Source organism: Nelumbo nucifera, chromosome 4 (genome assembly GCF_055504915.1).
Source record: "Nelumbo nucifera cultivar China Antique chromosome 4, China Antique-T2T, whole genome shotgun sequence".
Lineage (NCBI taxonomy): Eukaryota > Viridiplantae > Streptophyta > Magnoliopsida > Proteales > Nelumbonaceae > Nelumbo > Nelumbo nucifera.
In genome coordinates this window covers 4,102,405-4,126,245 of record NC_142652.1, presented here as the reverse complement: position 1 = coordinate 4,126,245, position 23,841 = coordinate 4,102,405, and the positions used below count along the sequence as shown (strand labels likewise).

The 23,841-nt window shown below is 38.3% G+C and overlaps 1 protein-coding gene across 11 annotated transcripts in view; it reads right to left on the bottom strand.

Moving 5' to 3' along the window:
• Positions 1-3,308: 3,308 nt before the first annotated feature.
• Positions 3,309-23,841, bottom strand: part of LOC104591782 (uncharacterized) — a 50,990-nt gene continuing 30,457 nt past the window's right edge. For 5 of the 11 annotated variants that reach the window (XM_088903114.1, XM_088903118.1, XM_088903116.1 and 2 more), the window contains 5 exons: positions 22,051-22,207; positions 20,882-21,054; positions 8,763-8,818; positions 6,270-6,372; positions 3,309-4,054 (listed from right to left, as the gene is read on the bottom strand). In XM_088903114.1, the coding sequence (XP_088759240.1) occupies positions 3,965-4,054; positions 6,270-6,372; positions 8,763-8,818; positions 20,882-21,054; positions 22,051-22,207 (579 nt within the window). In that variant the 3' untranslated portion in view covers positions 3,309-3,964. Of the gene's footprint in view, positions 4,055-6,268; positions 6,373-7,957; positions 8,098-8,505; positions 8,570-8,762; positions 8,819-20,881; positions 21,055-22,050; positions 22,208-23,841 lie in introns of those variants that run through there. The other 6 variants (XM_088903115.1, XM_088903117.1, XR_016085499.1 and 3 more) reach the window with 5 other exon arrangements.

The window sequence follows — 23,841 nt, the reverse complement described above, 5'->3', positions numbered from 1 at the left end:
AGCACCATTTTGACAGCATCACATGGGTCTCTTCTAGTGTTTTCAATACTAAAACATTAGGATTTTATTTTCATTTCACGAGAAAAAGAAATTATAACATTTCATATATGAGGAGAGAGAGAGAGGTCACGTGGGAAAGAGATAGGATTGGGATCAGGTACACAAATCGACATGCCCAAAACCCTCTCATGTGCCACTCACCACTGTCCAAGCATCAACAAATGACAATTGACAACCAAACAGGAAAACATTTGAAAACACTTATTGCCCATAAAACTGCCAAGTGAAAAATTTCATATTATTTGCGGTTTACAAGCTCACCCAACAGTATTGCAGGTACTTTCAAATTGCATCTCCATTCATATTGACGGCTCGTTTGATCCAATAACAGATGCCGCATGATACTCATTCATCATCCAGCACCCCAAGAGAAATCAGATTACATGAATGCTATGGTTGTTCAGTAGATTGTGAAATTAATGATAATGCCTTACACCAATAATAAAACTTATAAAACGTACAATGAAAAGTTAAATGGTTGTAGACTTGTAGGTCCCATTTATTAGCGGCGTCATTGGTTTCACAGCCCGCTGATCAGTTATTGCATTCAGCTAATCTTTTTTGCTATGGGTGCAAATCCGGTTGGTTGGGCTGGGTTTATAGTCAATCCAGGCTTGATCCTAAAATTTGGGCTTAAGACCCTACTCTAAGGTCAAGCCCAATTTTCCTAACTCAAGCCCAACCTACATTGTAATTTATGCATACAGATTGGGCTTGGGCATGGGCCGGGCTCGGGTTGGTCAATGAACCCTCTCTCTCTCTCTCTCTCATATATGTATACATATATTTATGTATGTGTATATATATATATATATATATATATATATATATATATATATATATATGTGTGTGTGTGTGTGTGTGTTTATGCATATATGTATACATATATTTATGTATGTATATATATATATATATATATATATATATATATATATGTGTGTGTGTGTGTGTGTGTGTGTGTTTATGCATATATGTATACATATATTTATGTATATATATATATATATATATATATATATATATATATATATATATATATATATATATATATATGCAAAATAGGCAGTGAGGTGTAATTGTCTGTGTCTCTATATTTGATAGGCACTCGAAGAGTCTCACTCACTCTCTCTCTCTCTCTCTTTCTTCTCAGAGAGAGTCTCCATCTAGGGGTTGTTCTCGAGTTTTTCTATTCTGTCCATTTCAGTTGTTCATTTTCTTCCCACTATATCCCTTTCTTCTCAGTTTTCTTCTTTCATTCTCCCTTTTTCTCACTCCTCTCTCTTCTTCTTGATTAACTTGATCCAATCATCCACTCTCTTTTGTTTATTCTCCTTTTTCTTTTCCCTGATTTTGTTTTTTGTTCTTTTTTGTAGGGATTTTAGTACAAGTGGCAGAGTATTGGGCGGTGGCCTTAATCGCTACTTTGATTCATCGCTGGTGATTGTTTCCTTATTTTCCTTCACTAGCACTTACAGTTTCGGGTGGATCCAATTACGACAATCTCAGTTCGAGTGGTTAAAGTTCCAGTTGATTCCACTTCTAGCAATAACGGTTTCAGTAATCTCAGTTCCGAGTGATTAAAGTTCCTGTTGATTCCACTTTTGGTGATAACAGTTTTGGCGGTTACTTTTTCTAGGTGGTGAAACTTCTAGTTGGTTCCAATTTTGGTGATAACAATTATGGCGGTTATGATTCTAGACTTTTAAAATTCTAGTTAGTTCCAACTTGTTAAAGTTCTGACAGTTATGGTTTTGGATGGTTAAAGTTATGACGAATCGCTACTGCATTTATCCCTCTCTTTTGGTGGTTGGAAATGCATTTATTTATCTCTTCAGTTGGTGATTCTGCCTTATCTTTTGTTTGTTGCAGAAATTTCTTCATTTTCTCCTTTATCCACTGTAAATATTTTGTTTTTTTTAGAAACTTGTATTCTTGTTTGGTACTGTTACCACTTCTCTGTTTTGATACAATGTTTCTGTACTTTCTTACTTGGTACTATTACCACTACTGTTTATTCATACAAGTTTCATAGTTGAATGAAATATGATATTTTGTATATGTGTGTGTGTATGCAAAAATAACATTTATATACATATAAATATAGTTGGATTGGGCTCGGGGTGGGTTTGGACTACCTAAGGGTTAGGCCCAAACCCTTCACAAAAATAAAAAAATCCGATTTCTTGGGCCTGAACCCAGCCCTAGAACCAAAAATCCAAGCCCAGCCCGTATAAAATTTTGGGCTGGGCCGGTTTGGGCTTGAATTGAACCCGCCCAAGTTGCACCCCTACTTTCTGCATCCCAGGAATGAACACACACATGCAGATGGTAGAACCTACTGGGCCATGATGCAGAGCTACGAGCCTTACTCGGTGGTCTTGAAGCAGCCTCAGCACTTACTAAAGACAGTATAATAATGTATACTGACAGTCCCTAGTTAACCTTTTTGCTAGTAATGCTAGGCCAACATCTTGGATGGAGCAGATACACTGGAGATCCACTCGCAATCTACTTTCTACGTATCAATCCTAGTTTGGTTATAAATATATAGTCTATCAAGTTGGCCCACCTGTTTGCTTATTTCGCATGTAAGGGCAAGTTACTAACTTACTAATACATGTAATTCGACTATCCAAGCTCATGTACATATTCATAATCATCAATGATGCTGAGGTTGTTTTATTTTGAAAAAAAAACCTCAAACCCCATTATTGCCATTGGATAAAGGCTCTTTACTAATCAATGTTTGTAGGATCTTATCTTTTAGCATATCTGGTAATCTGAACTTAGCTACAGTCAATTCTAGAGATACAAAATTCACAAAACATAAGAATTGTCACCTCCGTAACCCATTCCTAGAAGACTAGAACTAGAGTGTCGAAATGAAAGGAAGCTGAAGAAACAAAAGAAAAAAAGAATTGCAAGCTCTCGCAGTTTCACACCAAACTGTTAACCTGTAATCAAAACCCTCTAAATTGCAGATGGAAGACGTGCAATTGTTCATTTAGGTCCAATTCAGGATTCCCAGATTCACACAATAAAGAGTTCATGCTTATACATGGTATGGAATCATTGAGATGTAAACTTTTCCTTGGCACCATTTGCACATTTTCTTTGTGGCTAATAAATAAATTACAAAAGCAACTGAACAGACCAATCAATTCCTAGGATATGAGAAAAGACCATAGCCATATGAACTAGTTACAACACCAGTGTACCAAACATGCTGTATATGTATAACAGGTGAGTGGAATAAATCAAGCTTACGCAGAACATGTTTATTATTTCAAAAATTTCAGACATCCAGCAGGCGTACAATTCAGATGATGTCTGCTTTGTTAGTTTAATAAAAAAGTGTCTCATCCAAGGTGAAGGATTATGCATGTACAACATTTCTCTTTAGATATACAAGTATTATATGCCATGGTATGGGCTAACACATCGTCTACTTAAAAAAAAAGAAAGGCCAACACATCGTAATTTCGTTTGGATATGTATAAATATAGACTTCAAAAGATGTTGCCACCTGCTTAACATGAGCACAGAAAGCTTGAGCAAAGGAAATGGACAACAACTTTTTTCAGAGTACTTTGCTCAAATACATAACTTACACGGACAACCCCCACAAAAATCTGGATTAGTCAACTGACTCTCTTGGATAAAAGATAATAAGAGACGGGATTTCCTGAAAGGTAGAACTGTAACACTTCGAGAGCACGGCATCCAGCAGTACATCGGGAAGGTCTCCCCATGAATTTAATATACATGTATGGGAGATATTCCCCATGTGCGGCTGGATGCCATGATCTCAGAGATTAGCGCAGTTTTTGCTTTCAGGAGATCCGGGCTTGGATAATAATAGATTTCAAGAAACAAATTCTGTGAAGATTTGCTTAGAAGAATGTTATAGGACATTCATTCTGTCTGGAATTCTAATGCCTGCCCTTTTCAGAAGTGCACCAGAAGCTTGCTTTGCCATGGAAATAATTTTTTCCTGATCATTTCGCAACAAAGTATAGCCAAGTTCAGAACCACAGTAATTTTAGTGCCATCAAAACTTAAAATAAGGAGAGGCATAAAGTTAAAAGAGACTGAACATATGCACTACATTTTAAACACTGATAATTTTATTTCAATTCATATTCAACAATGAGAAAAAGAAAAACCAGAGTTCTTGGAAATGGTTTATATTTTCAAAACTGCAAATGGATCATAAAAAGGAGAGGTATAAACTGTCATCGATGCCACACTGGTGAAAAGAAATTCCCTAACAACAAAATCATGATTTTAATTCTTTTGCCTCAACCTTACAGGTTGCATACTCAATTTCAGATCCATCACACACAAAAAGAAAAGGGAGAGGGGAGGGAGACACCAGTCATTTCATTCCCACAACATGATGACTCGATTGGCACAACCAAGATGCTAATCCACTGATTCTCCTGGAAGAAGCTGAAATGCACATGTGTTTCTACATATCCAGGATGTTATATATTATTAATGATTTAGGGCCATTTGGTAAAAGCTTAAGTGGCTGAATTGAATTGTTTACTGCTTTGTCTTTTAGAGATTAGGTCAAGGAGGTTGTGAGCTTGATGGCTGAAGCTACAGTTAGGTAGATTACTGTACTCTCTGATAATACTAACGTACTCTATAAGTTGAGCCTTACCAGGATTTTAGGAGACTTTGCTAATAGGATAGTAACGTACTCTCAAATCTCAGATGCTACTCTGATGTTACTGAAACTCTAGAACAGAAAAAAAGGGAATGGATGATATGGTTGTTGTTTTTTTTTTCCTGATTTGAAGTACTAGTGCAATTGTAATCCAGAAATTAAGTTGCATTCCATTGTTCTGATGCTGCAATAAGCTATGAATTCTCTCCAATCTCACATGGTTATTTTTAAATTAATATTATTTTTCTCAACTTCTTGAGGAATTTGTAACTACAAAAAGTGATTTAAAATGATCTTATCGAGATATTGAAGTTTATAAAGGCCTCAAGCTTAGATGTCATGCATGACATAGTGAACCTTGAATAGATAACTGATCAACCAAAGTAAGCATTCAGTTTAAGATGGCTATGTCAGAAATTATTTTGTAACCAAGGTTAAGTTTCTTCAGAGCATAGAGAAAATTCCTGGAACCATACCTATTTCTCCCAAGGGAAAATGAAGACTTCTGGATTAAAAAATTTCCAAGTTTCTCTAAATTTCCATAATATTTAAAAATTTCAAATAAACATTGAATCTCCAATTTGTAATACTCCAAATTTAAGAAAAATATCTGAGAAATTTTATGCCTTTTCTCCAAAATCAATTTGAAACAATATTGAGGTGTAGAAAATATAGCTAGCTACACTTTTGCAGGAAATAAGAAAAATTGGATTTGTTGATTCTAGGCATATATGCCATATAATCAACAACTCCATTTGGATTTTCAGAAAATAAGATTAATTTTACTTAAACAAATAATTTAAGAATAGTTGTTAAAATCTTTCTAATTTTAAGAATTAATTGATAAAACTAGAGAGGGATTAAATGCAAAATTAGGTTTATAGACAGCTACCCTAGAAACAAGAGGTTTTAAAAAAAGTAGGATGGGGAAAGGTGCAGGTATAGTTCTTTACAATAGGAGAATACCACCTAGGCTAAAAGGAAAATTTTATAAAATGGATACACGACCAGCAATATTGTATGGTGTAGAGAAAATCATCTATAGTGCCAGTAAGAAGAAGTGATCTGTTGCAAGCTGAAATGCCTATTACAGCTAGGGACAGGCTAAACATGGCATGGATTGAAGCAGTAAATAATGTTTTGAGTGCCCAATATTGAGCAATGGATATAACACTGAACAGAGTGGATGGCAGAGCAGGATTCATGTAACCAAAGAATTTTCAGGTCTCAACAAACTTCTTTAAAGTAGATGATGGCAAAGAATCATTTGGAAAAAGGATTTTGTACATAAATACTATGGTATATGGTTTTAAAAAACAGTAACCTAAGTATCTTTTGTGTGAAGGGCCCTCTCCATCTGTTAATACAACATCACTTTCCCCTTTTGTTTTAAAAAAAAAAAGAACTTTCTGAGGGAATGAAGAAAAACAGAATTCAAAATCACAAAACCAGATAACACAAAGAAGCATTCTTATAGTATCAACATTCACTTGCAGACTGATTTACCAGATCAAAATAAGCTACTATGTGATACCTCATTTACATTTAAGATCTTCTGATCCTTCATGATCCACTGGCCATTGCACATGACAGAATCAATATTTTCAGTACGCATGCAATAAACAAGGCTGGAAATGCTGCAGATAAAAATGATCAACAGAAATTTAGTATTTCCAAAGAAACTAGGTACAATAACAAAATAGGATGAATTATGTCCTATTCTCCAGATTACCATTTTAAGTTTAATGGAACCAACTTGAGTGGTCTCAGTCCTGGATACTTGTGGGTGGTAGAGGGAAACCAAGATACCCCACCAGAAAAATAGAAGAAACTCAGGAATGAAAGTCCAGAGAAGTTTTTAAAAACTGACCCAGAGGCTGAACCATTTTTTCCTCCAGGTCGCAGGTCAGCAGGTCAGCAGGTCAACCATCTGGGTCAAATGGGTCATACATACATATGTATTCATGTTCTAAGAATTCATCATCCCAAGACAGCTGAATAGGTATTGAGATATTTGAAATCTTTAACAAGAAGAGGTCTTTTGTAGGGCACTTCAAGGTGGAATCCTATACCGATGCTAAATTGGGCAGGTTCTCAAGATAATCAAAGATCTGCTTCTAGTTATTGCACATTGGTTGGTGGGAATCTTGTGACCTGGAGTAAGAAACAAAATGTTGTAGCTCAAACAAGTGCTTAAGTAGAATTTAGAACTATGCAGTGATTTAAGGCACACAGGTGAGGCACATTTCAAGGTTTGTGCCTCACCTAGGCCCAGGGCAGCCTCTTTGAAAAGGCACGCACCTGGTGTGCCTTGTGTCTCGGCTCAGGCATGCACGTTTGTTAAATTTTGTGATTTTTGAAGCTCCAAGAGCCTTCTTTCTGCTAATGTTGTTCATTTATTCTTCTTAATACAAGACATTTTTTAAAAGATAATTAAAATTATAAAACCATTTTTTGTAGGGATTAAGAATTTAAGACCCTAACATGAACTTGTTTGGGCTTGCCTCAAGAGGCTTGGTAGTTGGTACAAAGGCAACTTGTAGATTTAAGAATGAAAGATGTTCAGCATCATGTTAGCACTTTGAAATAATGCAATTGAAAATTTGATATGCTTGAATATGTTTTATATGTTATGTTTGATATATATATATTTTTTTACATTTTCGTTCTGAATATGTTTTATATATTATGTTTATGTACTTTAGTTTGAGCTAGTAGGCTTTTTAAAATATTTAATTTAAAATTAAAATTTCCATTTTTTAAATTAATTCTATTTATAATATTTTCTTAATTTATTATTGAATTCTTTACACATTTTGCTTTTATCTGCATTTTTTAGGTGCACACCTTTCGCCTTGAGCGCAAAATACCCTTTGCGCTTTTAAAACACTGGAGCTATGGCTCATGGACTTGCGGTATCTCAGAGTTATGGTTGAAATTCTTGTTAGCTGAGCTTGAAGTGACCGTTGATGGCCGTATAAGACTCTTGTTACAAGGCAGCCATCAATACTGCTTATAATCCTGGTCAACATGATTTAACCAAACATATTAAGGTTGATGGACATTTCATTAGAGAAAAAGTATTCCCAAGAGGTTTGCATGCCTTTTGTATGAGCAAATGATAAACTTGGAAACCTTTTGGTCGAATGAGTAACCAAGGCTAAGCTACAAAATATGTTTAGCAAGTTGAGTGTAGAAAGAGTTATTTTTGTCTCTTCTTACATTGTAATAAGTAATAGTTGAGTGGGTGCAGGCCCATGTCTTTTTCTATTTTCCTATTCATTTGGTTCTCTCTTCCTTCTCTTCTTTACTCCCTGCTTTGAAACTTCTTTTTCTTCTTCAACCTAACACCAATGCACACACTGGCACATCCTTTTATTACTCCGTATGGAGCATGTTGAATTCCAATTCAAGATGATACAGAAGCCAAATTGAAAATGAGCATGGTAGCCCAAAAAACAAGTAGCAACATGGCCTCCTGCCTACCACCAGATCTATGAAAAAAGAGAGTGCTTTAACCATCACCAAGCTAAGCAGCAAGAGAGGGGAGAGGGGTAAAGCAGGTAAATAATACTCATGATACCGATGGCCAATTGAAGTTTGATGAAAAAATCAGCTTCCCAATGTTTTGACATGTAAAATAATCTTAAATACAGTAAGAAGGGCGTAAAACATTATTTTGAACAGCAAGCAAATTTACTTTTTCATGCATATAGTCACTGCTTATTAAGCATGCCAGAAATGATGTAGAATCAAAAACTAATTCATACCAGAATTCTCTTATCATCTAAAGCTGCGAAAATGATCTCAAACCAAAACTGATAAGTCATGATCCTATAAGGAATAAATGTAATGGAATTTCTCAATCACATGTTATTACCAAAAAACCATTAAAAAGCACATAATCAAACCCCAAGAACAGGGAGCACCGTAGTTACAGATAGAAACATCAATTCACCCAATTAAGGAGTGGCAAACACTATTAATAAATTACAAGTTGCATATCTTTTCCCTTATCCATACATACCAGTCATGCAGAGGAATCATAGACCAAGAGAAAGGATTGATGATGGTCATGTCAGCCTGTTATAAAGCAGCAGCATCAGTATCAACTATTATACAACAGTGGGGAGTGAACTCAATGTTTTAAAAGCAAGAGGCACAAGAAAGGCACAGGGGCCTTCTAACGTCTAAGGTGAAAGGTGAGGTGTGTACTCAGCTGAAGCAAGGCACAAATTTTTGAAAAATAAATAAATAAATAAATAGCATTAATACAATATATATATAAGCATGACTGTTAGAACTAGCCGAATAAGGGTAGATTAGTCATTTTATTTAAGTTATGTGCTTATGTGGCAGTTCTAATAGAGACTTCCTGTCCCATACTTAACTGGGGGCAATTTAGTCATTGTACAATTAGTTAGAGACTAATCTACATTATGGTCGACTGACAGGGTTTAGCTATCAGATTCGACTGTTCTTCTTTCTTCTTTCTTCTTCTTCTTCTTCTTCTTCTTCTTTCTCCCTTACTCTCTACTGGTTCGAACTGCTTAAACACAGCTGTTAAAACATGGTATCAGAGCCATAAACGAAGGAGAAGAAGGATGCGACTTCAAGGTTTCCATCCTGCAACTTAAAGTTCTTTCTCCTTTTTTCTTCTTCTCTGGGCTGCGAATCTGAGGTACACAATCTGAATAGCTGCAGCATCTGTTATTATTTTTTTAGGACTGCCACAATCCCTATTACAAGTATTGGGAAGGTGAGGCAGCCCTAGGATATCGGCCTAATACTGCTGTCACCATGTGTGACAGCCCTAGTCGTGTGGTGGTGTTTGTGGTGTTTACCCTCTACTGAACAATTTCAAGAGGTTTTGTGTGTGGTTGCTTGAGTTGTTGCATTGCTGCCATGGTGACTACTATTTCTGGGTTGTTAGTAGTGGTGTGAACAGAAAAAAAAAACTGTGCTGGAAGAAGTGGCCGAATACCTCAGCCTAGTAGCTTTCATCAATGTTCTAATCTGGATGGTAGCCGAATCTGGTTAAAACATTCAGTTCTTAACCTGAGTGTTAGTCTACATCAAGTTGTTGATTGTGACTAGTTGTGAGATTGTTATCAATGTGCTGTAGTGTTGCCTTGACAGCAGTATTTGGTTGGTGACTGAGAGTTCAGCATTAGAGATAGCAGTCAGGGACATAATGGCAGCAACGGGAGATGGTTCTAGTGATCAGAAACTGGGTGTGATGATCCCCTCCGACTATCTGGGTGTGCAGATGACTTCCATTAAACTTAATGCTGAGAATTATGTGCCATGGGCCAAATCAGTGGAAGTTTTCCTCAAGGCAAAAAGAAAAGTGAAACACGTGAAGGAAGATAAACCATCGATTGACTCTCTAGGGTTTAATGACTGGGAACAACCACAGGAAGATGCCCAAATCATGACATGGTTATGGAACAACAAGGAATCCAAAATAGGTGCCAACTTTATGTTCTTAGATACAACTAAGGATATATGGGAACATGCCAAGAAGCTTTATTCTGAGTAGGATAATACTACAAGGGTATATCAGCTCTATTAGGAGTATTTCGATCTACAACAAGGGAATAAAACCCTAGAAGAGTACTATGCCAGTATGAAGAACCTCAGAAATGAACTCAATGTCTATCATCCCCTCACTCTAGATGTTAAGGTTCAGCAACAATAGAGGGAGCAATTAGATGCCACTAGGTTCTTACTAGGGTTGAAATCAGAGTATGAACCAGTTAGGGCCCAAATATTGGGAGGCTCTACTCTTCCTGCACTTGAGGAAGTTTTTGCATGGCTTCCAAGATTTCTTTGGGATCTACAGAGAATCCCACACCGTCTGAAAGATCGGCATTTGTGATAGCCAGAGGAGGCGGACATGGTACTCGAGGAGGTCGTGGTGGTTCCATATTTGGCCGTGGTGGTGGTTGTGACTCAGGGGGAGGCCGTGGTAAAGGAAAAGGTAAATCTAGTAGGAAGTGTACCCACTGTGGTAGGGACGGACATTTAGTGAATTTTTGTTATGATCTCCATGGCCCACCTTCTAGATGGGCTAATCTTGCCGTAGCTAGTGGGGTTGATGTCAGTGATAACCAACAGACAGATCTAACACCTTCCACATCTACATCTTTTTCCGGGAAGGAGATGATGAGTGTACCGCACGATGAGTATGAGAGGTTCCTCCAAGCTACTTCACAACATACTACAGCCACCCTTCTCACACTCATGTATAGCTTGTTTGGCATCCAAACCTTCTTCCTGGATTATTGACTCTAGAGCCTTTGATCACATGACCGGGACTCCAGGTGTGTTCTCTTCCATCTCTGAAACTTCCACATCTCAAACTATTACCCTTGCCAACGGTTCCTCTTCTCCCATTTGTGGTGTTGGTAATGTTGATACAACTTCTCTTTCTTTATCATTTGTTCTATATGTGCTTAAATTTCCATTCAATCTTATGTCAGTCAGTAAATTAACTAAGACCCTTAATTGCTCTATTACATTTTTCCCTTCCTTTCGTGTTTTTCAGGATCTCAAGACGGGGAAGAAGATTGGTGGGGGGCATGAAGCCAGTGGATTGTATTACCTTGACGGTGGTGGATCGTCAGTTGCACTTTAGACTTCACTCACTCCTCTACAATGGCATTGTCGGCTGGGACATCCATCTCTCAAGGCACTCAAGATACTAGTTCCGTCTTTGAGTCAGTTGTCGTCTTTATAGTGTGAGTTGTGTCAGTATGGGAAACACCGTCGGGTTCCTTTCAGTCCTAGAGTTGATAGTCATATGTTGAGTCCTTTTGATTTGGTTCATTAAGATGTTTGGGGTCCGATTAAAATAGCCTTATAATGGTTACAAGTATTTTGTCACTTTTATTGATGATTGTTCAAGGATGACATGGATTTATTTAATGAAAGAAAAGAGTGAATTATTTTCCATTTTTCAAAAATTCCATGTTGAAATACGTAGACAATTTGGTGTTCCAATCAAAGTTCTTCGTCCAGATAACGGTTGTGAATACTTTCTTACTTCCCTTCAATAGTATTTAGAACAACATGACATCATTCATCAAACTTCATGTGCATCCACTCCTCAACAAAATGGGGTGGCTGAACGAAAGAACCGTTATCTCCTTGAAACTGCTCGGTCTATTCTTCATCATATGAGTGCTCCTAAACGATTTTGGAGTGATATTGTGCTTACTGCTTGTTTCCTTATTAATCGGATGCCCTCCTTCATCCTTCATGGTCGGTCTCCCTTTTCTATTTTGTTCCCCACCTTGTCTCTCTTTCCATTAACACCCCGGGTCTTTGGCTATGTGTGTTTTGTTCACAATCTGAGTCTTAGGATAAACAAGCTGGATGCACGCTCTATTAAGTGTGCCTTTCTTGGCTACTCTCGGACCCAGAAAGGGTATAAGTATTACAATTCCATTACTCGGAAGTTCTATGTCTGTCCTGATGTCACCTTTTTTGATTTTGTCCCCTTCTTCTTAGGACCTGAAGTATCGATATCTCCACCTTTGCTTCCTCTTCCTCTTCCAGTCCGTGATCCTGTTCCAGTTGAGGCTAACCCTTCACCTCCTCCAATGTAGATTCCTACTAAACGACCACCGATTCAGCACGTGTACACTCATCGACAGACATCGGCTCCTCCTCTAGCTTCTACCTTGTCTGCGGATCCTGTTGTTGCTCCCGTCCCATAACCTTCAGGACTTGATCTTCTCATTGCTTTACAGAAAGGTAAACTTAGTTGTACCCTCCATCCCATTTCCAATTTTGTTTCAGCTTCTTGCCTTTCCGTTTCACATCGCCAATTTGTTTCACTGTTGTCATCTATTTCTATACCTAAGAATGTCCAAGAGGCTCTTACCTCACCTGGGTAGCGACATGCAATGGAGGAGGAACTCTCTACCCTTCAGCATACTCAAATGTGGGAGCTCACTACTCTTCCACTCGGTAAGCATGTTGTGGGTTATAAATGGGTGTATACTATTAAATACTTGCTGGATGGTAGTGTGGAGCGTCTGAAGGCCAGACTTGTTGCTAAAAGTTATTCACAATTGTATGGGGTGGACTATATGGAGACTTTCTCTCCAGTGGCTAAGATTGGCTCCGTCGGTGTCTTAATTTCCTTGGTAGTTATGTATGATTGGCCCTTGTTTCAACTTGATATTAAAAATGCCTTCCTTCATGGTGACCTTATGGAGGAGGTATATATGGAGCAACCACCTGGGTTTGTTGCTCAGGGGGAAGATGGTAAGGTGTGCAGACTGAAAAAGGCAATTTATGGGTTGAAACAATCGCCTCATGCTTAGTTTGGGAAGTTTAGTGAAGTGGTGAAGAATTTTGGGATGAAACAATGTCAGGTTGACCACTCAGTGTTCAACTATGATTCAAAAGCAAAAAAGATTTTATTAGTGGTCTATGTGGATGATATTGTCATAATTGGCAGTGACAAATTAGGGATTGATAAACTAAAGGTCTTTATACAAAACCATTTTCAATCAAAAGACCTCGGGAACAGGGTGTAAACCTGTGCCAAAGAAAATATGTTCTTGATCTGCTGGATGAAATAGGACTGTTAGGTGCAAAACCTGCTGAAACTCCCATGGAACCAAATGCTAAGTTGAGTAGTGATATAGGGGAAATATTTGATGATCCTAGAAGATACAAACGGTTAGTGGGGAAGTTGAACTATTTGACTATCACAAGACCAAACATCTCCTTTGTAGTGCCAATTTATGCAGAACCCTCAGATACCTCATTGGGATGCAGTTCTTAGAAATTTAAGGTACTTAAAGGGAGTTCCAGGCCGTGGGTTATTGTACAAACCAGATGGAAGACTTGAGGTAATTGGGTATACAGATGCAGATTGGGCAGGCTCAGTGTCGGATAGAAGATCTACTACAAGCTACTGCACATTTCTTGGAGGAAATCTTGCGACATGGAAGAGTAAGAAGCAAACCGCTGTGGCAAGGAGTAGTGCTGAAGCCGAATACAGAGCCATGGCACACATTACATGTGAATTAGTATGGCTGAGGAATCTCCTACAAGAAATCGGATTCTCCATGGACAGTCCTATGAAATTGTACTGTGACAATCAAGCTGCACTCCACATCTCATCTAACCCCGTTTTTCATGAGAGAACAAAGCACATAGAGATTGATTGACACTTTGTGAGGGAGAAGGTCCTTACTGGAGAGATAAGCACAAAACATGTGGGCTCAGGTGATCAATGGGCAGATTTGTTTACAAAAGGCTTAAGCTCAGGGAGAGTGAACTATATATGTAACAAGCTGGGATTATATGACATATTCTCTAGCTTGAGGGGGAGTATTAGAGCTAGCCAAATAAGGGTAGATTAGTCATTTTATTTAGTTAAGCTATGTGCTTATGTGGCAGTTCTAATAGACACTTCCTGTCCCATACTTAAGTGGGGGCAATTTAGTTATTGTACACTTAATTAGAGACTAATCTACATTATAGTCGAATGATAGGGTTTAGCTATCAGATTCGATTGTTCTTCTTCTTCTTTCTCCCTTACTCTCTACTGGTTCGAACTGCTTAAACACAAACAAAAAAATGTCTGTTTGGACTTCTCTAAATCTAATGCTAGAATTTGGACTCCCAATTCACAAGGGTGTTTTTCTAGTGCATATTTTTTTTTTCTCTCAGTTGTGTTTTGTTCATAACCCTCAGCCATTCTTTTGTAAGGAAATTTGGTCTAAACCCATTCCCCCCTAAGGTTAGAGCCCTTTGTTGGGAAGTCTCCCTTGGGAAATTAAACACTTCGGATAACCCACAAAAGAAAAGACCATACCTTTGTATCTCCCCAAACTGGTGTTTCCTTTGCAAAGCAAATGGAGAAAGCTGTTACCACCTTCTAATTTCCTGCCCTTTTGTTGTGAAACTTTGGGAAAGGATCTTTGGTCTTTTTGGGTGCAAGTGGAGGAGGCCTTTGCAAATCGGGGGGCTTTTTGACCCTACAACTTTCAGGTGGCCTAAGAAAAGAGGGAGAATCTTATGGAGGTGTGTTAGGGCTGCTTTAGTTTGGACAGTTTGGGAAGAAAGAAATAACAGAATTTTTATGTTAAAGAAAGGGATGAAGATTCTATGTGGGAATGGGCTGGCAGACCTACTAGCTAAGCAAGGGGTGAATAGGGGTCAATTATTCTGGGCTACACTGTAATTTATACTGTTTTTGAGGCTGCATCTCTCACCTCTTGGGAAGACTAAATGCTGTTTTCCAGTTGTAAACCCTTCTTAAAAATTTTTTGATGAAATGCTTTATTATTCATAAAAAAAAGACAAGAAATATGTCTGTTATTACACAATGGGTGGGGAGATCAGCAATTCGGCTGATGGCTTAGCTAAGAAAGGGGCAAATAGGGGGAAGTCTTGTTTTGGGCCCAGCTGTAATGCTTGTCTTTTCCTTTCAAGTTTCTTTGTAATCAGTTGAGAGAGGCTGCAGCTCGTGCCTCTCCACGTCCATGGGCTGTTGTATGAGTTCTCTATTATCTTTTGAAGTACTAAAATTATTTTTATTCATAAAAAAAAGACCAACAAAACAAATTCAAAGTGAAAATGAGAGCACATAAATGTAGATCATACCAAAGTACTTCAAGCACTCAAACAATTCAAGCATGTGAAACTCTTTACATGTTTGTCTATCTCCTAGTATCTAGTGTGACGTTAGACATCTAGCATTCCTAATCCTAGGCAGTTGAAGCCTTCACATCGATATCTCTTCAAGGTCCCTTGAGGCAAATCCAAACAAGCCCATGCAGGGGGATTGGAGGCGATTTTTATGATTTTGGTCACAGTGTATTCTATTTTAGGGTTAAGGATCAGAGGTAACTTTTATTTTTCTTGATTCTTTAGTGGAAACTTTTGTTATTTGAGATCCTATCCACTACAACTAAGGCTTCAGGTATTCAAAAGGTTTTTGTTGTTTCTTTTGAAAGTTGATAGACCATTGCTAGTGCATAAACACCAATTGTTGAAATAATTGATTTTATGTTTGTTAGGGTCTATTCGGCTGATTAAAGCCTTTTTATTTTAACCTATTATTGTACCATCACTTAGTAGGGGCACAAGGGTCATTTCCCTTCTTATTTTTTTTGCCCTATATATTATAATGAAGCTGGCGCCACCAGCACTGTTGCATTGCCTCGACACTTCTTTCTTCCTTCTCTTCTCTTCTCTCCTCTTCTCTTCTCTTCTCTTTTGCTGTAACCTTCAATCAGATTTACTGTCAAGATGGTATCAGAGCGTGGCCATTGAATCTGGGCGATCAAGTGTCTTCTCCAAGCTACCGAATCTGGGCGGAACAGAGAAGTACATCTGGGTTGATCGAATCAGACCTGCAACTGGTACCACCCCATTTTTTTTCCTTTTCTTCTCTTCCCTTGGTCGTGTACCAAGAGGAAAACGAATGGACCTGAACCACTGAATGTCGGCACACCCTTGTGAGGTTTTTCCTCTGTTTTGGATCGTGTGATCCTGTACCTGTGAAAGGTTGCTGTAGGTCACGTATGACCTGTTTTCTCTACTTGTTGGCTTGATGCCTTGTGTGTAGGGATCTCCCCTTGTGATTATTGCTGTAGACCTGCTAAGAAAACTAGTAGGCTGGGACTGCTACTCCGTACAGGTCTGAAACTCAGATCTGACATCTTGTTTTTTTCTGGAAATTGGTGTTGGTCTTGTGCTCAGATTGTGGAGCTTTTTTGTTCTGATATAAGGAGGGATCCTAAGTTGAAGTTTTTTTGATAAAAAAATTCTGTGTTGACCATGTCTTCTGAGAATTTTGCTACTTCAAGGATTTCTGGAAATCAAAATGGGGTAAGTGGGGAATGGATATGAATTTCCCCATGGCTGTTATTCCCTTTGATGGTCTGAATTACCTTGAATGGTCTAGGGGAATAAAACTCTACATCACTGCTAGGGGAAAAATAGGATACATCAATGGGAAAGTGAAGGAACCGAAGAGCGTAAGTGCTGAATATGATAGATGGAACCAAGAAAATAGTATGGTGATGTCTTGGCTCTTGGTTTCCATGCTGCCACAGGTGAGAAAAAACTTTTATGTGGGCTGAAACTGCTTGTGAAATATAGGAACAAGCAAAGTCAACCTATTCAGAGCAGAGACACTATGCCAAGATATACCAACTGTAAGCTGAGTCGTCCACTTGCAAGTAGGGGGAAAGGAGTCTCTCGGTGTACTATTCAGATCTGACATCGATATGGAAAGAACTTGATCACTATCAAAATGTTAACTGGAAATGTGACGAGGATGCAAAGGCATACAAATCACTTGTATCTCAGCAATGGGTATTTGCCTTCCTCTTGGGGCTGAATCATTCATATGAGTCCATCAGGGTGCAGACCTTGGGAAGTAAAGACTTGCCATCAGTTCAGGAGGTTTATGCCTTGGTTTAGTCAGAAGAAAGTAGAAGAAATGTGATGAATTCTACAGAGGGGGAGCCAGTTGCTCTAGCTGTCCGAGGAAGTTCAAATACTAATGTCGGAGGTGGTTCGAAGAAGGGTGACTCTTAGAAAAGAACAGATGATAAGAGTAAGCTTTGGTGCACTCACTGCCATAAGGCAAGACACACCAAAGATACCTGCTGGGATCTCAATGGAAAACCTAAATGAGCACAAAATTTGGGCCAGAAGTCAACAACTGATCAGGGCAAGAAACCAAGTCAGCAGAATCAGAAAAGGTATAACTCAGCTAATATGGCATCTCAAGAGACTGGTCCCATGGTAACTCAGGAAAGGCATCCCAGTTCTGACCCTAAGGAAGAGATCCATCAACTCCTTCCATGACCATTTGGAGTTATATGGTAGGACTTTTCGCCAGATGGATACTGGTCCTACTCCTTCTACCTCTTTTGCATCTGCTTCAGGTAACACTGCCACTGCCTTCCATGTGTCATCTCATACCTCTGATTCCCCTTGGGTAATTGACTCCAGAGCCTCAAACCACATGACCGGTAAGTCAAATTTATTTCAGGCATACAATCTTCTCTCTGAGAGAGATAAGGTGAGACTAGCTGATGGTTCTTTCTCCACTGACACGTTTGTGAAAAGTTGTTCTACATTGTTTGCTCAACTGACACGTTTGACACTGAACATGACTTAAATAAAACCGGAAACAAAGACTTTACTATTTCAAAAGAAACATGACCTAAACGACTATGCCACAAAAAAATTGACTCTTATTTGACAGACTATGTGACTCTGAGGATGACACCGAGAGACCAACTTTGTTGTCGAGAATGTAGAGACCATCCACTAGGCTCCCTCTACCAATCGTCCTCCCAGAAGTTAGGTCCTGAAAAACACATGAGCCAAGAAAAAAGGTTACACTACAGTTTAAAGAGATTGTGATTGAGCTATCCATCTGTCGCAAAGCCCTACCATAAGACTCTAGGTGTTCTCTGAAGGAATTCATTATATCTTCCTTGGGGTCAGAATTATTAAGGTGGTCCCGGGTAGTATCGGCAACCTGAGTATCTTGGGTTGCCACATGTGCTGCATTCTGTGTTGTGTTCATCTTCTTCTGACCTTGACCTTTACCCTGTTCTTGGTTCTTCACTGCCCACTTGGGTTTCCCATGGATGTCCCAACATGTGTCCCGTGTATGCCGTGAACGCCGACAGTGGGTACAAAACAACTTGTCTTTATCATCAGTCTTCTTGGTGTCACTTTTCTTCCCCGTAAAGTTATTATTCATTGCAGCCAAAGGAACTTGTTGCTCCCCCTCAGCTGTAACCATCACACTCTGCCTACTTTCTTCCGATTGAACAAGCGAGTATACCTTGTGAACCGACGGCAACTTTGTGCTTCCTAGGATCTAAACCCTCAAAGGTTCATAGGCAGGGTTTAGTCTCAACAAGAAGGCAAACACACGTTGCTGAGAGACTAGCTTCCTGTAGGCCTTAGCATCATCATCATGTTTCCACTCTATAACCTGATAATGGTCCAATTCTTTCCATATGGAACTAAGGGCTGAATAATATGAAGACAAACTACGATTTCCCTGTTTACAGGTTGAAGATTCAGCCTGTAACTGGTAAACCTTGGCATAATGCCTTTGCTCAGAATAGGTAGTTTTGGCCTGTTCCCAGATCTCACTAGCGGTTTCTGCCCACATAAAGTTCTTCTTCACATCAGGTTCCATGGCTGCAAGGAGCCAAAACATCACCATATTGTTTTCTTGGTCCCACCTATCATGTTCAGTTGTCTCACCCTTCCATTTATGTAACCAGCTTTTCCCCTTGCCGTTACATAGAGTTTTACACTTTTAGCCCACTCTAGGTAGTTCAGACCATTTAAAGGGGTAATTGGCATGGGAAACATCATGTTTTCACCTCCCATACCAGTTGTGCTGCGGGTCGGTGTAACCCCCGATGAAGTTGATTCATAATTTGCCATAGAACATTGCTGAAAACAGTCCAAATCCCATACAACTACACAACAGCCACAAGCAAAATACCAATCCTCAAGAAAACAAGAAACTGCTGAAATCAACTCTGTGATGGTTCAGTCATTAAACCAGCCCGGTAATCAGTCCAACACAGCCAAGGCAGACGTTACTATCAGTCCGACTACAGCCCATACAGTCTAACAATCCAGCATCCAAACGAATGTATAGAAAGGAATAAGGCCTTCACACCATTGGCCAAAAAAAGACAAAAACAAGAACACACCTGTCCAGCACCTGTACGAAGGTGCCAACCAGAAATCGACTTCACAGCATCGAACAGAGAAGAAAGGGAGTCTCTATCAGCATCGCCCTTCTTCGACTAGGGTTTCCTTGATATTACGACCAAGGAAGAACCTACAGGAGGTCTTGCCAGTAATCTGCTAGGGTTTCTCTGTCTTCTACGTCCAAGAATTTAAAGAAGGGAAAGAAAGGCAAAGCAGGTTCAAAACAGGAGGGACCGAAATTCTTTTACAGCCCAAAAACTTGCTCTGATACCATGTAATCATTCATGGAGAGTGGGAGACGAGAGAGAGAGAAAGAGAAGGAAAGGGATATACGATTGAGAGAAAAAGAAAACTGTCTCTGGCTGCCGCTAGTTCACTATTTATATTAACTTAATAAAAAAGAATAGAAATTACACGTATGCCCCTGGCAGCACACCCTAGAAACAAACTAATAAGAAAAAAGAAAAAATAACTAACTGACAGTATCTTAAGAGGACAACCTACTAACAGCAACTATAAAGTAACAATTAAATAAGCCTTACAACATAAACCATTACAAAGGTACAAAACACATGAAAATGTATTAAAAAAAACCTGCCCTTATAAAAGGCTCTCTGGGTGGCCTTACACCCCACTCCAGGGATGTCTTTTGAAAGGGGCTGCACCTGCATTGAAGCGAGGCACATGGGCAAAATGTACCTTGCCTTTTCACCTAGGCATGCCTTTTAAAAAATAGAGTAAATTATTTATAGATATCTAACATGGATTATTAGCTATACCAGTCTTACAGTTTTTAGTTAGGATATTTACATATATGCTGTATTGGAGCCTTATCCAGAATAATCAATCAGAGAGGTATACAAGTGACCTTTTAGTAAATTTCAGTTGTAAGTTGTAAACTTCAATAAGAAACAGTAAAACAGCAAGAAATAGGGTTTAGAAGCAGTAGGAAGAAGAGAGAAGAGAAGAAAGAGAGAGAGAATAAAGAAATTAGTTGGGAGGCCAAAAAAAATGCAGCTGCCCCTAACAGTTTATTTTAAACTTATTTCTAATTACAATATTTTGACCAAAACACCCATGCCACCCTAAGGAGGTGTTGTCCTAATAAAAACAACAACTAATAAAGTGACTAATCATTGCTTAAGACACACAAGGCCCATTGGGCCCAACACATAAACATATCTGCCATACAAATAAGCCCATATGAAAATAAAACTGCAGTTAACTTTCTTACAATGCACTACTTATCAAAAAACAAATCTTACAATTGCCAACAGGATAAAAAAATGCGAGTAGAAAAATTATGGGGGAAAAGAGGTTTGATTATACAACCATTGCATAAGAATGTGGTGATAAAAAAAAATTGCATAAGAATGATTTAAAGAAAACAGTAATATTCACTGCTCAAACCTTTTTTCCTATTTCAAGTGATCCTATTTCATTGTCCCATAATACTGATTTTGCACCATTTATTGTCACCATTTTCAGAACCACCTCTGCAGGCATTGCAGTGGGGTTGGTTGTTCCTTTTGAATAAACCTCACGTCCTTTGCTAATTAGTGAAGCTAGATACATTTCATCAACTGCAAGAAGACAACACAGTAACATATATTAGAAGGAATATATTGAAGCACCTGAAGGCCACATTGGCATAATAGAAAAAGGAATACAAAAACAAGATCGGAAACTAATACAAACTATATAATTAAATTACATAAAAGAAGATAGAGATCCATTTATCCTTCTACTTGTATCACGAGAGAGTCGGAGGAAACTATTTGGTCCATCAATTCTGTTTGCTAATATTTAACTTAACCCTTTTAAGTACAAAAGTATAAAAATACCCTATGTAACCCTGATAAAATATCATTACACTCCTGCTCTTGGTGATTGATTTGCTGATTTCTTGAAATGCTCTCTCTCAAATGAAACGCCTATCAAGTATCAACCTTCATGTTTACTTCTGTCATGCTGGAATCGATCATGAATAATATCTATAGCTGTTTGGTTGTCAAGCAGCTTCATAACATCAACACCCAATTCACAAGGTAGAGCTTTCAATCATGGTAGCTTGAATAGATGAAGTCTCATTATTTTGTATTCAGTTTCTGCACTAGACCAAGCACCAAGGGATTGTTTCTTGTTTTCTCCAAATAACAAGACCTCCACCTACAGGAGTACAGTATCCTGCCTAATATGCATCGATGTTAACCTCTATATTAAGTTGACCATTATTTCAAAACAATAGTCCTTTAATATTAGCACCCTGTCAACTGCTTCTACTGTGAAATTTTAGAAGGATGCATGACTTGGTAGATAAAACCAACTACATAAGCAACACCAAGCCTAGTCAAGGAGAAGTGACCAACTTTCCATCTTGATCATTCAATCTTTGGTTAGGATCAATTGGAGTCAGGATGCATGTTTAATGGCTCTTACAAAGGTTTTGCATCATCTACCCACCTGCTGCAACCCTTACTCAAGATGTCAGTCTAAAATTCAGTAATATAGAACAATTCTTCTATGAATTCGTCTGTGGAGAAAATACACAATCAGCAAGACAAAATCTCAGGACAAACCAATGCTCATCCTATTATTAGATGGTGCTCCATCAGTGCCCAACGAGACACAAATGCCAGCATCAAGCATCTCTTTTACAGGTGCAAATCCCAGCATTTTCATTGCAGCAGCAGGACAATGAGAGACTTTGACCCCAGCCTTTGAAAGGAAACCGATCTGCCAACAAAATCAAAGCCTGCAATTATCAGAATTGGAAGAGATAACAAGAAGTTAGAAACAAAGATCAAAGAAATTCTCAGAAATAAGAAGCAAGAGATGAAACCCAAAAAAATAAATAAAAATCATTAATCAAATGAGTTTGAAACGAATATGCAGTGAATCTTGAACAAGGTATTCTCATAGGCAAAATAGAACAAAAAGCAACTAATTCTATTTGCTTTCCTGACATACACGGTGCAGTGCTTGACTCCTGGGACAGCCATACAGGTTTTGTCAAAATGCCTAGGCAGGAATTTTTCAATTGACTGATATTGTTAAAATGCCTATGTGGGCTACACAATTTTCCTGCCAAAGCACATATGCATTTCTTCAACCATCCAAGCTATAGCCAAACTATGATGCCCAGATATGGATACCAACATGGACACGGATACAATTCACCATTCCCAAAGATACAGAGAACATATATGGCTATCCCAATTTATATGCACATATCATGCTTTTATATTTCGTTTTAATACCAAATGTAATTTCTTATATTTGTATCTTGTCAAATTTACTTAATTTCTAACATATACAAATGTTTATAGTATGATTTGATAAAACATAATATCTACATAATGCTATAGAATAAAATTTTGAAGGTCTTGATGAGTTAATGCTGTAGAATAAAATCTAGAAGATTTCATGCAGTGAAGGTTCAAATTTTTGATATGATATGGCCTGTATGAGGTGTATTGAATTGTATCTTTTGCTCAAAGATACTCCTATTTTAAGGTATTTTTAAAAACTCTTTCTCTTAATAATTAAATAACACAAAATGGCCCCCTGTGAAAATATAAGAAGAAAATAAAATTAAAAAAATAAGGTTTTTAATTTAGTAACCTGAAACATCTGACACACATGTTCGTGCATATCGGGTGTCTCCGACACACATGTTCATGCAGTACATGCTGCCATATCAAATTATCAATTACATGTCTCTGACACAAGTACACTTGGCAGGTACAGGTATATGGGTATCATATGTAACCTGTATTCATATGTAGGTTTTATATAATATATGGGGATGTGCAGCCCAGAAGTCTTCCGTCAGGAAATTTGGCTTGGGGCCCAAAAAGAACCCAAAAGTTCCTCTCTCCAACCTATGTTTAAAAGTAAAGTTTCAGGTGAAATAACTTTGTCATGTGTTCTTTGGTTGCAGATGAGTTTCCCCAATAAGAGATGGTAAACCTATTCAACCCCAATTTCCTGAGGCTCAAGGAAAAGAGAAAGAAAATCATGTGAAGGACAGTAAGAACTGCATTGGTTTGGATGGTTTGGGAAGAAAGGAACAAAAGAATCTTCAATGAGAAAAGCAGGAATTTTTGGAAGCTATCTTAGTGAGAGATGCACACTGGGTAAAAACATTGGAAATGTTCAGAGTCCTTTCAGTTAATGACATTATTAGAGTCTGGTATGAAGTGGTACAAACAGCTAGACGCACTGAAGAGATGAGAATAGATTGGAAGCCCCCAGCTGTAAATAAACTAAAACTGAATTTTGATGGTAGCTCTATGGGCAACCTGGGAAGAGCAGGCATTGGGGGAGTGATTAGAAACCATCCAGGCTTGGTGGTTTTATATTCAGGT